General features: G+C 35.1%; 1 protein-coding gene across 4 annotated transcripts in view; it reads left to right on the top strand.

Annotated features, from left to right (window-relative positions):
- The window catches only part of ATP8A1 (ATPase phospholipid transporting 8A1), a 118,072-nt gene that overhangs the window by 27,873 nt on the left and 76,151 nt on the right, over positions 1-14,048 (top strand). For 3 of the 4 annotated variants that reach the window (XM_040594824.1, XM_040594814.1, XM_040594841.1), the window contains 6 exons: positions 4,538-4,649; positions 5,528-5,693; positions 8,725-8,852; positions 10,580-10,657; positions 11,473-11,561; positions 13,535-13,579. In XM_040594824.1, coding sequence (XP_040450758.1) covers positions 4,538-4,649; positions 5,528-5,693; positions 8,725-8,852; positions 10,580-10,657; positions 11,473-11,561; positions 13,535-13,579 — 618 coding nt within the window. The remainder of the gene's footprint in view (positions 1-4,537; positions 4,650-5,527; positions 5,694-8,724; positions 8,853-10,579; positions 10,658-11,472; positions 11,562-13,534; positions 13,580-14,048) is intronic. The other variant, XM_040594833.1, reaches the window with a different exon arrangement.

Raw genomic sequence — 14,048 nt, 5'->3', positions numbered from 1 at the left:
ACTACTGAAGTTAAAATATGAATAGTAAAGTCTTTATTCTGTTAAGACCAGGGAGGTAAACATCTTTTCTGATGTATTTTATTAGATTTTATTCATTTCAAAAAAAACAAGAGGGATAAAACCTTACTTCTAATGTGTACAACTTGAGTTTTTATACTTAGCTGACCTTCAGAAAGCAATAGCTATTAATAATAGAAGGGAGTTTTAATCAAATTGTGATAGTTCTAGAATATGTACCTAGTTCTAGAATATGTACCTGGGAACTCACTACTTAAGCATCTCATTCCTTGCCTGTTAACTTTCTAGCACAGAAGCTGAATAGGAGTAGTTTCTTATCTGTTTTTACTGTTGTTTTCTTCTGTTTGTCTAAGACTAGAGTGGAACTGAGTCCATTGCTATATACTTCTAATTTTTCTAATTTGGTAGCTGAAAAGACGTTCAAAGTATTCTTCAGCTTACTGAAAGTATGTTTCTGTAAAAAATAGACCACCTCAGTGCAACTACAACATACATGCTTGTAAAACTGCTTCAAAAATTCTTAAAATACTTAAGTGCTTACCAAATACCAATATTTGGAGTCTTCTATGGCTTTGAACCAAATGTGGTACATTAGGAGTATAAAATTCATTATGAGATCCAGAATTGTTCGGTCCTTCATTCCCAAAGATTTACAGGATTTCTTTTTTATTTGGTAGGCATTTATTTCTCCATATATAATGTTACTCATGTTTGTGATTTTAGACTGATATATATCTATATATATATATATATGTAGTTCTAACTAATTATCAAATACATTTTTTTCCCTTAATATTCCATTTTTTATTTACTGATTTCTTACAGATGCATTCCGGGAGTTTTCAGTCGCAAGAATGTGGATCTATTATAATTCCACTGTACTTGTCGTTAAGAAGAGAAAAACATTTACCTGTAATTCTTCTCTGAAGGTAATGGTTATAATAGATCCACACATTCATCCTTCCTCCCTGGCTAGAGGGAAAAACATACTTTTCTTTTTAATCTAATTATTTAACTTTAAAATCTGATTTAAAAAAGAAACATTGAATATGCTGATGGCTATTATGCCTCAAGAATGTGTAGGAGCATGCCATCTGCTGGTCAAGCAATTTGTCATTTGGGAAATTCAGTTTTGGAATATTTTGAATATAGTTCCTGTGTAGTAGGATAGTTCCAAAAGTGTGGCTCTAATATAATATTTACCTTCAGTGAAAAAGAATTGCAGGTAAGTAACTCTTTTTGGATCCTGACTTTATTTCCAACCAGAAAAATCAGGGATGACTTCTCTTTCTTCCTGTATTAGAGGTAGCACAGATTCATCTAACTGGTATTTATTTATCCAGATCTTTAAAACCTTCCCACCAGATTATGTAGATCCAGTGGTTATGATTTCCATTTTATCCACTACCACCTTAACATTTTTGCAGAAGCAATAGAGGACATTGAAAATTTATCTCCCTCTTCTTTCCCTTTAGATAAAACATTTATGTTACTCCAATGAGTTATTTGGTTGACATTTTCAGTCTTTTATTTTTTCCTTTTTCCCTTTTATGGGAGAGCAATTAAAATACCCAAAGGTTCTCTTTTTTTTAATTCTGGATACTCAGTGTTCAAGAAGGTAGAACTCCACTACAATTATTTTGCCGTTGGGGTAAATTTGTGGACTAAAAGAGGCTGGAAAGGTTTTCTTCCTCAGCTTTTGAGTGAGTTAACTCTTATCTCCAAAGTGTGCAGCTGTCTGTTACGCTCATGAATATATAGAAGCATGTCAGCTTCATTTTAGTCAATGAAGACAATTAGCTGGAGACAGGAGAAAAGTTCTTTAGCCTGGACAAATTTGAAATTATGATTAGACAATGGCTCAGAGAACAAGGGTGAGCAAGTTGAAAACAAGGGCAGATATTGGTTATCCACATCTAAAGTAAGCATTTTCCTGGAGACATTGTTAAGAAAATTTTGAGTAAGAGTGAATTATGCTTGCTAAGAAAAACACTTTGGTATGTAAGCTTTCAAATGTGTCTTAAGAAATTACTGGCTCTTACTATACCCTTGACAGTCCTGGCAGGAAAGTATGCTTTCAGGTATTTCCCCATTGAGAACATCCCGTACTGAATACAACCCAAATGTGTTGCTAAGGAGTCATTAGTTACATAGCATACAAGAAGAATTAGATGAGTTGGGCCAGTTTTGTGAAGACTGACGCCAGGAAATAGAGACCTGAGAGCTCTGTCGAGTCATCGCACTGTCACCTCATTAGAGAGTGGGGAGTGTTCACAATGTTGAGGACCAGTAACATTACACCTGGCTGATCTGGGCTTTCTATGCCCCTGGTTGTTTTGCTGCCTGTTCTCAGCAACTTGGTCTGTATGCCAGTTCTGCTAGGGACAAATCCCAGTGACTGCAATCCCAGTTCTCTTCTGATTGTCTTCCCATTAACAGACCCCTGAGGATAAATTCCTGTGCCAAGTTGGAGAACGATACCCTTTTGAGAGTCAGCGTCCTGTGGAAAAAAGGATCAAGGGGGCCTGCAATAAAAAGGACTTGACTGTGTATTTTTCACAGTTTGTAACGGGGGGACAAAGAGGGAGATCAGGAAGTGGCAGGAAGAGTCTTAGAATTCACCTGGCTCTTCATGAAGTACAAGAATTAAGAGTGGAGGGTTTTGACTTCTGCCTTCCTAGACTCTCGTATTAGTAGAAGGGACAGAAAGTATTTTGTCATTCCAGAGAAGGTCCGTAGTTGAAAAGGTGTCCAGTTTATCTGTGGGAGACTTGCATATAACCAGAGAAAGTTATTTTTCTTTCATCATCTGTGACATTCATGTTAGTGTATCTAGTCTTGGAATGAGAGGTAATCCATTCCTTAACTGAAATGTCTACATACTGTGCAGATGGATGGTCCAAAAGTCTTAGAATTATTCTGATCAGGGAATGCAAATAAATAAATATAAGCACAGAAACAGTCTTTGCAAACAGGAGTCTCTCTTAATGATTATTGTCTAATTCGAACCCCAGCAGTTCCTTTCATACTTGAAAGGATATTTATTCTTTTAATTTTGCCGTGATACAAACGCATCTCAAATAGAAGAGTGGCACAGTTTAGATTAGAGAGCAAGTAAATCTTGGTATGTTTTATAGTTCAGATTTCTTTTCTGATTCCTTCTTTTGATGAAGTGCCCATACCTGGGAATTGTTTTCCATGGCAATATCATTCAGCATTTCAGTTCCTAAAACATACTTAGTTGATGGGGAGAATGATTCCTTAAACAGTCAGTATGCTTCGTGCTAGTTCCCTAGGAAGTAAGTGGGCCAAGTTGTAGTGGGGTGGTGTTTGTTAGTCATTAGGTTTTTATGAAAAAGCACTCAAATATTTTTCCAGATTTAATTTTTTTTCTCTTAGTTTCTGGAAGAACTGATTCCAAAAACCTGTGTTGCCTTTGTTAATTTTAGGGGAGGAAGGATGTGTTTTTTTCCTCTTTACTTGCAGTCTTGAATCTTAAAAGCTTGTGTCTGAGAGGAGGGAAGGGGACTTGACCATCCGAAAGAAATTATTACCAGAAACTTATTCACTGAGACTGACTTTGTGCTGCCAGAAAGGTTACCAAATATCATGGCTTCCTCAGACTCTTTATAGCTTATGTACCAGAGATACATAATGAGAGAGTTACTGTCATTAAGCAATTTATTTATTTCTTTATTTATGGTCTTAACAATGTGTTGGTTTCGAACAACTGTAGAGGCTATAGTTTTAGGTAAGAATGCCAAACACTAGAGCGCTATTGAAAAATCTGAACTGCTAGCTGATATTTATAGAAAGAAAAGTGTCAAAATAATGTATTGTTTGACCCAGGAAGAGAATAACAATTATCTAAAATTTTAATATTATAAGAAAAAACTGAGCTGCAGTATTTGTATGAAGTCAGCTGTCTGAAGTGGAGACAGTTAAATTAAATGTTTCCAACGTCTTTTGAGGTTTTGTTGCTCATTTGCTTGGCACAGTTCTAAAAGTGTGACATTTACCTGATTTTGCAATTTAAAGAAGGTGCAGGAAATAGCGTTATGAATTTTAAATAGTTAATCATGTTCATAAATGATATTTATTTCACTGGAAGGCTGGATTAAGTTGAGAGCAGAAAATTATTTCATTTGAAAACTGCTTTGGAAAATCAATTTTGTAAGAGTACACTTAGGAAAAAGCTGTGTAATCATAGATCACAGAAAAATCAGCCTTTTTTTGTTTCGGTATGCTTGATTAGTAGTACCATATCAAAATTAGTAGTCCATAGTTAAAATCGAGTGGTAAGTTAATATTTTTGCCAACTTAAATTTTTGGACTTGCTTTTAACTGTTAAGGTTTCTCTCTGTCAACACTCCCAAAATGTTAACTCCAAAAATTAGGTTCCTAGCATATTTACAATAATTGTCTAGATTTCAAGAAATTAGTTTTAACAGCTGCTGGTTACATTTATTCATTGATACTGATTGCTTCAATGCTAAAATATAAAACTTCTTCCTTCTAGTACTGTTCCATTGGGATCTGATCAGATTCTTCTACGAGGAGCTCAGTTGAGAAATACTCAGTGGGTTCATGGGATAGTTGTCTATACGGGACATGACACAAAACTTATGCAGGTTTGTCACTTGGATTTTCTCTTAATTATCTGTTTTGTTACCTTATTATGCCGTCCAACAGCACAGAAGATCCTTTCAGGAAATACGGCTAGATTCAGTACAGTAGTTAAAATGTCAGTAATAGAGCATCTTTCTTATGAAGGAAACCCAATAAAAATAAAGCAAATTCTTGTTATTATTAGTCACTTAGCCACAAAGTAGTTTTTCCACTAGTAAGCATATTTGGTGATTTTTGTAACTTGTGCTTTGAAAACTATTTTATTAGCAAGTTGGATCATTATAGTTTGCCTGTTCATCTGTTTTTTATTTTTGACTGCTCCTAAAACTGTCCTGTTCTGGAGCTTGCTTTCAAGTACAAAGGTAAGCATTCTTGTCAGAAGACAATGTGAAACTTTATTTGCTAAATGAGGAGGGAAGAGAACCACTCTCAAGTGTGAAGTTACTTCTGCTAGCACTGTTTGAAATCAAAACTGAGATGCATTTGTTAAGAAAAAAGAATGCTTTTAGATTGATCATGCATGTCTCATGCTTTTCTGATTTGTAAAACAGTTATTTGAAAAAGTTTGTATTAGCAGTTGTCTTCTGTAGCACTGATAAGGTGTATGCACATTCATTTTTAATGTTTACCGTAGCTGTTGCTGTTAGGAGTGTTCTGTGTGATTGTTCAAATGGCTTGTGACACAAATCTAAAGCTCAAATTCATGGATTTGTGAGCTGCTTTTTTTTTTTTCTTTGGAGTGAAAGTTATGCTATTTATGATGATGATGTATTTGGGAGAGTATTTAGAAAAGAAGGCAGTAACATGTAATTTGAAAAGCAAGAAATGTATGTACCCCTTCTAATATTTAAAAGGCACTTTTGTTTTTTGTCTTTTGCAGAATTCAACAAGTCCACCCCTTAAAATGTCTAATGTGGAACGAATTACAAACATTCAGATTTTGATTCTGTTCTGCATCCTTATTGCCATGTCTTTGATCTGCTCAATTGGTTCAGCTATATGGAATCGAAGGCATACTGGAAGAGACTGGTATCTTGATCTAAATTGTAAGATGTAAAATAATATATTAATATTTTAGTGTTCAGTTGTCTTTCATATTTGGAAAGGATGATTGCCATCCTTTACACACTGTGGTTTTTTCAGTCTTTATTCGTTGTTGACTAAAGTCATTAGGCTGGGTATATCACAGCAAGTATGAAATTTACTTTACTGTGACATCTGAGCTCTTGATAAATTCAGGAAGTTTGTTGTTTGCCTCTATGTCTTTCAGCCTCTACATCTCTGCAGCTCAGCAAGGTCTGTATCAGCATTCCGCTGGCATAAACAGTCAGCTTCCTAGACATCAGGCTAAAGCTGTTCTCGGCTATTACCAATGGATTATATTTAAAGCTGCAGTGACTTTTTTGAATTTTTAAAGCCCTTCATCCCAGGAAATGATGCTGTGGCTCATTTTTACTCTACAGGGATCTAACTAACTATCAAGTGCCAACATCAGATCTTAGCATACTGCTCCTGGAGAAGATAAAAGAGCCACAAAAGATCTCATCTAACATACCGTACTGGGCAACTGTACTCACAGTGTGGATGCAGGGCAATGTGATGTTGTGTGGGCCTTCACGGCAGCATGCAACATACAGACATAATTTGACCCTCCATGAGGGAACTAGATTTAAAGGAAGTTTCGTAAATATACTTTGTGGTCAATTATTCATGTTTTCAGAATTTCTTCTGGTGGGCCTAGAGCCTTCTTTACATAGACAGTAGAAATAGAACTAGGCTTTCTGCTCCTGAAACAACAGTCTTGAATACAAAGCCACTGAATGTGGTCATCATAGCGGTTATGGAGTGGTTTGGTCAGTTTTAAAAGAAAAATCTTACAATTCTGATTTGAATGCACTCTCCTGAAGTATCTGTTGAACTAAACAGTTGTCTGCATTCATGATGAACTTTTGTTTATTGAGAACCCTGCTTCTTTTCTTTTCGATGCTGAGGAAGAAATTTAATTGTATTGCCATCGTGAAGTGGAAAAAAAGTGAAATCATTAGTGGAATATTGACTGTTTCCAGTCAAAAGGATAGCACTAGATGTGCTTTGTCTGATTCTTCTTTTCAGTGCATTTTTTTCTTCTGGGAAATATAAAGGTTTTCATAATATAGTGGTTACCACAGTAGTGCAGCAGTTCAGATGCTGTTGTGGTTTAACACCATCTGGCAACTAAGAACCACACAGCTACTCACTCACTCCCCTGTTCCATGGTGCGATGGAGAGGAGAATCAGGGGAAAAGGTAAAACCCATGGGTTGACATAAGAACAATATTATAATTGTAATAATATAAAATAATTGTAGTGAAAAGGAGAGAGAAAGAATAAAACCCAAAAAAGAAAAAAGAGAAAAAAATGAAAAGTGATGCACAGTGCAGCTGCTCAGCACCCACTGACCGATGCCCAGCCAGTCCCCAAGCAGCAGTTGGCAGCCCATAGCCAACCGCCACATGCATCCCAACCCTGCCCAATTTATATGCAGAGTGTGACATTTTATGGTATGGAACATCTCTTTGGCTAGCTCAGGTCAGCTGTCCTGGCTCTGCTCCCTCCCAGCTTCTTGTGCACCTGCTCACTGGCAGAACATAGGAAACCGAAAAGTCCTCGACTTAGAGTAAGCACTACTCAGCAACAACTAAAACATCAGTGTGTCGTCATTATTCTCATACTAAATCCAAAACACAGCTAACAGCTACTGAGAAAAAAACTAATTCTATCCCAGTTGAAACCAGGACAGGTGCTTTTGGTTTTATTCCTGGAAAAAAAAGAAACATAAAATAGCGGTCATTGATATTTTGTGTGTTCCTCAAGTGATTATCCTTGTCAGTTCATTTTCTGATATATGCCCCATGACTAAATAAAACTGTGTTAGGTTTTGCATGGTATGCTCTTTAAGGCTGCATTCAGCTCATAGCTGTTCTTGTACCAGGTACTTTTAATATGTAAGAAGCAATTTATTCCGCTTTCCTTTTAGTTATTTAATTTTTATGTGGTGGTGAAACAGGTTTCCAGCAGTGTCCCATCTTTCTGAATGCTGTCAGTATTTTAGAACAGTCTGTTGCCTGTGGGTGACAAAAAAAGTAGTAATGTTAATAATAAATATCTTGAGTATTATTTTATTTACAGGTAGCAATAGGTATCAAGCTTAATTTAATCTTGGTAGTCATTATTGAGAATAACAATGTCATGGTGAATGTTAGCTCTCTGGTCTTTTAGACTTGTACTTCATTTGGTGCTGAGATTGGTATTAATGAATCAAAAACCTGCTTTCTTGGTTCTTGGAGTAACCACCAGATCCACGTTTCATAGGCAGTGGAAACCTGCCTGAGGCTTTTGTTCTTGGAGAGATCTTTGAATACTGATAGACAGGCTACATCTTTTACCCTTTTGCCGTACTGAAGAGCAGGTTGCGATGTCCCATTTGCATCCTCTCTGAGGTGCTACTGCTAGAGTTATCTAAAACTTTAAAAGGGAAAAGTAGCATAGAACTACTTGTTACATATGTTAATATTCACATTTCCAGTTCTTTTAAAACTTTCATGAAACTCTCTAATTTTCTCTCCTCATGTGGTATGAATTTACCTTTTTCTTAGTATTTTGCTGGCTTGAGGTAGGGAATCGGAAGGTATGAGGGTGGATGGAGAAAAAATGCATTCTGCTATAAATTTTCCCCTTTAAAAATATAAAACTCTAAAATGTGGAGTTTAGAATCTGATTGCTACATAGAGATATTCCCAGATTATGATCTTAAAATGTGGCAAAAGAAGGAATGGCTAGTAAGTTTGCTTTTCAGAAATTGGAGAAGATGGCAAAGAATTCTGAATTTTGAGCTCCACTTTATAACAGAGATCCCTAACTCTTATGAAGGTCATATTTGTAGGCAAGTGATACCATAATTAATTCTCAGATTTCTTCTTAGACACAGAACATTTTAAAAATCAGCAGTTAATGCAATACTCTGAATACACTATATACATTCTTTTAATTATGGTCTTAAATCTTTTTTGACTTTTTTTTTACTTTTTTTTTTGGCAGATGGTGGAGCAAGCAACTTTGGATTGAATTTCTTGACTTTTATCATCCTATTCAATAACCTTATTCCAATCAGTTTGTTGGTTACACTTGAAGTCGTTAAGTTTATCCAGGCATATTTCATAAATTGGGTAAATATTTTTCTTACAATATGTGATGACTTCTAAAATCAAGTGTTTTACAAGTGAAGTGTTTGATTGCTTGTCTATGTGTACAATTTCTTCAGGCTTTTTCTTAATATAAATTCGTAAGTATGCTTTTTATTTATTGTTACTGGAATCTGAGACGGTAGTAATAAATTGTTTTAAGTAGTGCTTTCATACATGCACCAAATGCTTTTGCAATACGTTTCTATGTGTTTTGTACTTTCTCATTGTTGGTACCCAGGTATCAGCTTCATCCAGAATAATCAGAAGAAATTGTTTTGCAGTCCAGTGGAGTTTTTTTCCAGTTTCATTTCTTTTTTCTAAGCATAGCCCGTGTTTGGGGTTTTTTGGTATTTTGCTGATTTTTGCCGCCATCATAGCTTAATGATTATTTTTTTTTTTGTATAAACCTAATGTCAGTTAGTATTATCTCTTACAGAACATATAAAGATCATTTTGGCACCCTTTCAGGTTTTTTTCTTAATGAACTAATGGGGGAAAAGAAGGCTTTACTGTCTTTGGGGGGTGAGGTAGGGGGGGTGGGCAGGGAGGTATTTCCTTAAAGCCATGTAAGTGCTTTTAATAGCATGCCTTCAATTTTTCCAAATGCAAGTTATTCATAGCATTCTGAACTCTTTAATCTGATTCCTTGATCAAATGTGTGAAATAAGTTTGTGTGTGTGTGTGAAATAATGATGTCATGCAGATAGAGATAAAAGTGTACGTGGAGTAGCAGGTAAAGTAAGTGTATGCATTTATCTTAAAAGTTAAATCTTTTTGTGAGCAGTCAGCTGGTTTTGATGTCTTCATTTCTTTTGTGCTATAGAGCAAATTGTTGACAAATAAGAGAATATGATGAAATCCTTCCTTTATGTTCTATATTGTAAAATAAATATTCAACAAAAGCTTGCCTATTTTGAATACGTATATTGGCAATTATTTATACAACAAATCCAAAAGACATTTTTAACTTCTGTCCTATCTCATGCTCCATTTCATGTCATGAGGGATTAGTTGTCTTTAATTTATCTTAATCTGGGACTCTGGACATTTATCTTAAACGTTATCTATGTGCATGTCATTGGTATAGATAAATTGGTCATCTGTAATCTGTTGCACTACATTGCCACGCTTCACAATGTTGTAAACTTTTACTGTATTTAAAAGTAAACTCTGATTTTAATCTTTTTAACAAGTAAAGAAAAAAACAACCACCAAACCATGAAATAACCCTAACACTTATAATGGACCCTACATTTGTGTACTCTTAAATTTATCTTCATGTTTTTATCTCAAGGTATATTTATCTTAATATTTAGAAAAGACTGTTTGGGCATATGATAGAAACAGATAAGACTGACTTCTCTCTTAAGTGTAACAATGTAGTATTTCTGCTTGTTCCTAAATCTATTTTAGATGCATGGGTACAACAGTTTTTCAATAATACAGATCACTGGAAATAATCAGAGTAACATCTCAGAGGATCATATAGATTTTTTGTTTTGAAGAGTCTGTCTAGTTTCTTCTGGGGACTCTTGAAAGTGATCTGACAGTGTCTGTGGCTTCCCGTGTTGAAATAATCATAAGTAGATAGTGTGTATTCATGTTTGGTCTTCTCTTCTACACTTACCTTTTGTATTTATGTACTAGAATATTTTTTTTAGTAAGTTATGAAAGACCAATTTTAAAATATATAATTTTTCTTTGTGTAGGACATAGACATGCACTATGAACCTACGGACACTGCTGCGATGGCTCGTACTTCCAATCTCAATGAAGAACTTGGGCAGGTAGAAAAAAAATTACTGGTTCTGGCTTCATGTGGTTTTCCAATTAAATTATTAAAATAATGTGAGGATTTATTTCAAATAACTTACATTCTTGCCGTAGTCTTTGCATATTTCTATTCATCTTGCTGGATATTTGTAAAAACACTTTGCAATGTGTGGGAGTTAAATTTTTGAAACTAGTATTAAGTGAACAAACACTACTTTATGTATCAACGTGCGTGTGGTAAACACAGAAGTTTGAAGTGTATCATTAAAGTTACAAAATCAGAGGAATTCTGAGCATTAAGGCTGTCTGTAGTACAAAAATTTAGTCTTTGTTTATACACTGTGATAGTGGGCATCTTCAGGAATATATTTCTTCTATTCCTGCAACTTGGCATTCCTGAACTGTTGGGTTCTTACTACTGTTTTGGCTTTAAGAAGATATTTCTGTGTCAAAAAGATACGTTTAGAAATGCATATATTTCTTTTACCATTTTGCTTTCTGTCAAAAATTGAGTATTTTACTAGCAAGGCCATTGGTGTTCGCTATTTTCTTGCATTTCAGCAATACGTAGAGCGAGGGAAAGTTAAGTATATCACCATGTGCTGAAGCAGGCTTAAGCTTCCTGACATCGGAGTTGATGGATGCATTTGGAAATGAGTACTGTGCATCTGCCATGCTTATGTACAGATTTGGGGTTTTTTTTCTATGAACTATGACGTTTGCAGAACTGGTGAAAATACTTGGTGTGTTGATAGTAGTGAATTATGCTAGATATGTAAATAACCGCTGAATGTTAACATATAATTAATTAATTTTATCATTCATTTAGGTCAAATACATATTTTCTGACAAAACGGGTACCCTGACATGCAACGTCATGCAATTTAAGAAGTGTACTGTAGCAGGAGTTGCTTATGGGTAGGTATTTATCTGTGTGCCTTTCTTTTCCTCTGCCTCTCCATATGTACCCATGCATTAATACTACAGTTAAAATAAACTTAGACCTGGCAATATCTACAACTAGGAGTCAGTATCTTTGTGACTATGAAATGTTACTTACAAAAGGTATCATCACTTCAGTCATGACATCCCTTATTTGCAAAGAGGAATAAAAATAACGTTTAGATACCAAAGGCTTACTGCTGTAACACAACTTCAGTGCACATGGTTTTGCTATTGTTCAGTCTGTTTAATGTTGTTATTGGAAAAGAAGTCTTCCTTCATACTTGCAAAAGCTCGTGCTGTTGTCCATGCTTCATATTTTGTGTAGGTACATGATCTTCAACTAAACAATATGCAGGATGAACAAAAATTCGAATTACAGTGCTGTAGCATGAACTACAATACTGTAGCCACCACACAAGTGCCTTTTATGAATAGTTAGTGGTATAACTCCAAATACCAATTTATATTAAGAACTCTCTCCAAATAAATGCAAACGAAGCATTTCACTATTTCTTTGTCAGCAGTTGCAGCCAGCTCCTTCAGCACAGTTCATAAAAGCCTCAAACTTCCAAGATTGTTTACTTAAGAAAAAAAAATAAAATCATTAGAGCAATAAATAGAGCAGAAGCACCTACATTGTAATTGTGTGTGGTGTACCGGTATGTTAGATGCTGGGCCTGGGCTGATCTCGGAGCATTCAGTAGCAGATAATTAGACACCTCTAGAACTGCATAGAGAGCAGGCAGGCGTCGTGAAATTTAAGTGTTGGGCTTGCGCTAAAGGTGATGATTTGGCTTTTGTGGCTTTATCATTTGGATCCCTTTGAAAACCCTAATTTTCAGGAGTCTAATCTGGGCTTTCTGTTTTGAAAAAACTACAATCCTTAATGCATTAACCATCCTGATTTTTTTTTTAATTAATATGTGTAATAAATCACAGTTCTAACCTGGGTATTTCAGATATGTATATACGTGTGTTTGTGTGTATATCTATATTGGGCTCAATTTCAACCACATGAGCTAATTTTGTGACTTAAAGATCTTTGTATAGCAGTTTTTTAAGACAAAAAATTACATCAATGCTAATGGCACTTAAAAGCAGTATTTGATACTAGATTTATTATGTGTCTTCATCTGAAGTTGGTATAGGACAAATTCTAAAATTTCTCCTGTATGAAACCTTGGTGTGAATGTATTTTTTAGAAATTACCAGGTTTTTCATGTTATACTTTCCAGCTCCCATCCACCCATTTTGAAAAGACATAGGCCTGTTTTCTGATTAGCATCACGGTTTAGAAAGCAGAGCTCCTTTTTAACAGCGAACAGCCATTACAGCATCTGTCATAGCTACTCAGACAGCAGAGTCACTCTGTCTTTCTGTATTGGTGCAAATAAGAAGTTGGGAACAAAGAAAACGGTAAAACTGACTGTTCCATCTCTCCCATGCCTCTTCTTTCTAAGTGTTATAAATTGTGGTATATTTAAACATCTGTCATCATAGGGCAGAGTCCTTCATGTGCTACGGCTAGCTTTGTTCATCAGCATTTTGTGAACTCAGCCAGACAAGCTGCATTAGTATGGCTTCAGATAATTTAAAAACCAAATTTTGTTTAATGAGAAACCAACAATGTATATATACTGAAATACAAAGTAAGATTTGTGAAGAGGGCAAATGCCTTTATGTCTGCTGGTATAAGTTAGTAAATAGACAGGCTTTCAATTGAAAAAAAAAAAGCATTTCTAGTTTATGAAGCTTCAAGATAAACATTACAGTATTTTTCTTCTTATCTAGCACTAGCAAAATACTCTGTTGAAATAACTTTAAAACTTTTTTTAATAATTTAGTTTCATTATCTAACTTCTTTTTTTATACATGATCAGATTTTTTAGCCTTTGTGATTCTTTTTTCCTCTCCCTGTTTCTGTTCTTCCCTTACTTCTTGTGCAGCCATTGCCCTGAGCCTGAGGATTATAGTGTTCCTTCAGATGATTGGTAAGCCCTAAAAATCATTTAGTATGTGGTGTTTTGTTGAAGATCCAAGCTTAAAACCAGTGAGCAAGATCTTTAGAAACAGAGCTATGTGTGAGATGTTATACTCAAAAGTTATTTTTGCTTCAAATTGGTGCAGACTGACAGTCTTATGCAAATTTATGTCATCAGAATTCAATGGCAATAGGTTGTATACTCTGGAATGGAATAGCTAAGAGGATCACTGAGGTGTAGTAATGTTGTTCTGCTGACTATCCAGTACAATTCGGAGCTGCTTATTGGAGAGAAAGTTTTGCCATTTATTAAGGTAGTTGGTATTACAGTAACTTTGATGACATGTTTCTACTGATACTTAGGTTAGTAATAACCTCTAACATGTTTGAAAAACGTCCATATATGAGACTGAAAAATATGTAATAAGTTATTGTAAATATTTTACTTCCTACAGATAGTTTTAGAATATTAGCACTAC

Source organism: Falco naumanni, chromosome 1 (assembly GCF_017639655.2).
Source record: "Falco naumanni isolate bFalNau1 chromosome 1, bFalNau1.pat, whole genome shotgun sequence".
In the NCBI taxonomy this organism is placed as follows: domain Eukaryota; kingdom Metazoa; phylum Chordata; class Aves; order Falconiformes; family Falconidae; genus Falco; species Falco naumanni.
This window is presented reverse-complemented; position numbering and strand designations above follow the sequence as displayed.